The following is a 4,010-nucleotide window of genomic DNA, read 5'->3' as shown; positions in this document are numbered from 1 at the left end:
AATAAATATCATTCATGGGCTGAAAACTCTGAGTGTGAGAGTGTGAGAATAGGGCTAATTTCATCTGGATAACCTCTTGGAAACTCATTTTTTATTTTGGAAGTTACAAGAAAATAATTTGTTCCATTCATAAGTGGTGTGCCCATGTGTGCATATGTGTGCGTATTTATGAGCTTGTGACTAATGAAGCTATACAAAAGTATTAGCAGCAACCAGATCTTATGGAGTACTGGCCTGCCTGTGGTTCTCAAGAAAATCTTAGATGCTTTTGCTAAAAGCAGTTTGGATTCTGCGTATTTAAATCTGGCATTTAAAATGTCAATATAGGTGATGATTTTAGTTAAGAACAAGCTCCCTTTAAGAATTTAGACATTTACTACATGAACTATGTATTGGATCATAAAACTTCCCTAACAACTGAAGTCGTTAAAGACAAATGATGGATAGCTTACACAAGGAAAAATTGCAAACACTGAAAGAGAATATGCTCCTATTTGTGTACTAGCAAATGAGGATTCAGGTTTCCTGTCAATTTCAGTATGAATAATTCCAGCCTATAAAAGGAACAGACAATGAATGAATGAGTTAATTTGAGTTGTTTGAAAATAAGAATGTTTTCCATAAAGAGATCATTGAACTCATCAATTAACACGCCATGGTGATTTCTGGCTTGACAGTGGTCACAACATTTAAAAGTAAAAAGAATGACCAAGCACATTCACAAATTAGGTGCATATAGAATTTAAGGTCAGGATATTCAAGCAATCACAACCAGTGATATTTCATTGAGAGGTGAAGCCAGTTGGACTTTCTGGGTCCAGTGGGGATTTGGAGAACTATTCTGTAGCCAGCATTGTAAAATGCACCAATCAGCGCTCTGTAGCTAGCCAGAGGATTGTAAAATGCACCAATCAATCCTCTGTAAAAGGCACCAATCAGCGCTCTGTAAAATGCTCCAATCAGTGCTCTGTAAAACGCACCAATCAACAGGATCCTAAAAGTAGCCAATCACAGGGACGACTAAAAAAAAGGCACTCTGATAGGACAAAAACTGAACATGGGAAGGGACAAATAAGGGAATAAAAGCTGGCAATTCCAGCCGGCAGCAACAACCCACTCAGGTCCCCTTCAACGCTGTGGAAGTGTTGTCCTGTTGTTCTTCACAATAAACCTTGCTACCACTCAGTCTTTGGATCCATGCTATCTTTAAGAGCTGAAACCTGGCTACCGCCCAGTCTTTGGGTCCATGCCATCTTTAAGAACTGTAACACTCACTGCAAAGGTCCCTGGCTGCATTCTGGAAGTCAGTGAGACCACGAACCCACCTGCAGGAACCAACTCCAGACACAACACCAGCATTTAAAAATTTTCTTTTTGTCTGTTCAGACATGATAACTTTTCTACCCATCATTTTTTCCATTCTAGTAGTGGTTACATTTGTTATTGGAAATTTTGCTAATGGCTTCATAGCATTGGTAAATTCCACTGAGTGGGTCAAGAGACAAAAGATCTCCTTTGCTGACCAAATTCTCACTGCTCTGGCAGTCTCCAGAGTTGGTTTGCTCTGGGTATTATTATTAAATTGGTATTCAGCTGTGTTGAATCCAGCTTTTTATAGTGTAGAAGTAAGAACTACCACTTATAATGTCTGGGCAGTAACCAGCCATTTCAGCAACTGGCTTGCTACTAGTCTCAGCATATTTTATTTGCTCAAGATTGCCAATTTCTCCAACCTTATTTTTCTTCACTTAAAGAGGAGAGTTAAGAATGTCATTCTGGTGATGCTGTTGGGGCCTTTGCTAGTTTTGGCGTGTCATATTTTTATGGTAAACATGAATGAGATTGTACGGACAAAAGAATATGAAGAAAACATGACTTGGAAGATCATATTGAGGAATGCGATTTACCATCCAGATATGACTGTAACCACGCTAGAGAACTTAGTACCTTTCACTCTGACCCTGATATCTTTTCTGCTGTTAATCTGTTCTCTGTGTAAACACCTGAAGAAGATGCAGCTCCATGGCAAAGGATCTCAAGATCCCCGCACCAAAGTCCACATAAAAGCTTTGCAAATTGTGATCTCCTTCCTCTTGTTATGTGTCGTTTACTTTGTGTCTGTAATTATATCAATTTGGAGTTTTGAGAGTCTGGGAAACAAACCTGTCTTCATGTTCTGCCAAGCTATTAGATTCAGCTATTCTTCAAATTCATCGAGATTTGGGGAAACAAGAAGCTAAAGCAGACCTTTCTTTCATTTTTGTGGAACGTGAGGTACTGGGTGAAAGGACAGAAGCCTTCTTCTCCATAAATTCCCAAGAGGGGCATGGTGTGTCTTCTAGCAGAAAACAAACTGGTGGTGTATGAAACATTTTATATTTCTTACTGTGTTTTCTGTAATGTATGTGTATGAATAATTTCCAAACATATACCTAGAAAAGTCTTTTACATAAAATTAGTCAAAAGAAATATACGTGTGTGTATGTGTGTGTGTGTGTAATGTATATGAAAAACTTAAGAACACTGACAAAAACATACGCTTTTTTGTTTTTTCACACAAACTGCCAAATTATACAAAATATGACAAAAAATACTCAGAATTCCAAAGCCATGCTTTTCATTCATGTATTTTATATTTAATTTGTAGAATTTACAATGTCTATTTATAATTATGAAGAGCTAAGAGCTTATCTCAGGAAAAATATTGCTGTTTTCCACTGTTACTTGATCCACACAAATATACCACAGTGTGCTTAGAATTTGTTGTTAGAACATCTAACTTTTGGGATGGTAAAGTCATTCAATTCTAAATCAGTAATGAGAATGCATCTTTGAGGTTTTATTCCATTATGAACTCCTGTTTTATGTTTAGTAAAAAGCAATCAGAATTATTGATAGAAAACAATGCCCACAAAAAACGTTGAGTGACAAGCATATGTAGAGTAAATTTCGTCTATGTCTACCATAAACAGTACTGAGGAATATTAGATTTAATACAAGTATGTGAATAGCTTAGAAAAAAATCTCTCTGATAATAAAGGGATGAAAATTCATGATCATGATCTTGATTGCTATTATCATTTTCCATATGCAGTTAGAAACATCATTTCTTCCAGCTTTTGAATTAAAGAAAAACTGTTTTTGAATTGAGATCTGATGCAAATTGTTTTAGTATTTTTTCTAAAGCACTTCTAAGCCCCTGATTTGCTAAATATATCCTTATCTTCCATTTATAAAATTCCTTCTAAACTTCAGATAGGAGAACTCAAATCTCTTCCCGAAAAAAAAAAAAACTATCAATGTAAAAGTAGTATAGCAATGATGGAAAATAATTCAGTGAAACTTTTTGTAAATGTTAAAATAGTATCTATGAAATCTATGTATTAATTATGGAATGTGCCTTAACGTTATAATTTTGTTGTCAGTAATGAAAGTGTTTTGACATATTGACTAATAGAAAGTTCTATTATAAGAAAGAAATGTACAGTCTTGTTCACAGCTAAATTGTATATGAAGGTATTAGTTCTTTGTGTTATGAAATTTTAACAATGTTATTTAAACCTCAAGATAAATCATTCCCACAGCTGATTTATGTATTTTTTAATCATATATCTTCCTCAGTACAATGTAAGAACTGTAAAAAAGCAGATCATGTCTGTTTTGCTTTCTGTTGACTCACAGGTTCTAGAACCCAGTACCAAGTGTAGATGGTCAAAAATGATGTTTTAATGAACATCATTTAATGAACAAATAAATGAGTGGATAAAACAGATAAGTTGATGTGGTAAACCAAATTCAGCAAAGTCTCAGGATACAAAATTAATGTGCAAAAATCACAAGCATTCTTATACACCACTAACAGACAAACAGAGAGCTAAATTATGAATGAACTTCCATTCACAATTGCTTCAAAGAGAGTAAAATACCTAGGAATCCAACTTACAAGGGATGTAAAGGACCTCTTCAAGGAGAACTACAAACCACTGCTCAGTGAAATCAAAGAGGACACA

The 4,010-nt window shown here is 35.2% G+C and overlaps 1 protein-coding gene across 1 annotated transcript; it reads left to right on the top strand.

Moving 5' to 3' along the window:
- The first annotated feature begins 1,250 nt into the window (after nt 1–1,250).
- Nucleotides 1,251–2,342, top strand: LOC105520105 (taste receptor type 2 member 31-like). The gene is given in 3 exon segments (XM_011953706.1): nt 1,251–2,205; nt 2,208–2,284; nt 2,286–2,342. Coding segments are annotated over 3 exon segments (951 nt in total). The 5' UTR covers nt 1,251–1,388.
- Nucleotides 2,343–4,010: the final 1,668 nt, after the last annotated feature.

The sequence above is a fragment of the Colobus angolensis genome, unplaced genomic scaffold (assembly GCF_000951035.1).
Source record: "Colobus angolensis palliatus isolate OR3802 unplaced genomic scaffold, Cang.pa_1.0 Scaffold11, whole genome shotgun sequence".
Lineage (NCBI taxonomy): Eukaryota > Metazoa > Chordata > Mammalia > Primates > Cercopithecidae > Colobus > Colobus angolensis.
Note: the sequence above shows the minus strand (reverse complement) of the source record. Positions and strands in the feature narration are given on the sequence as shown.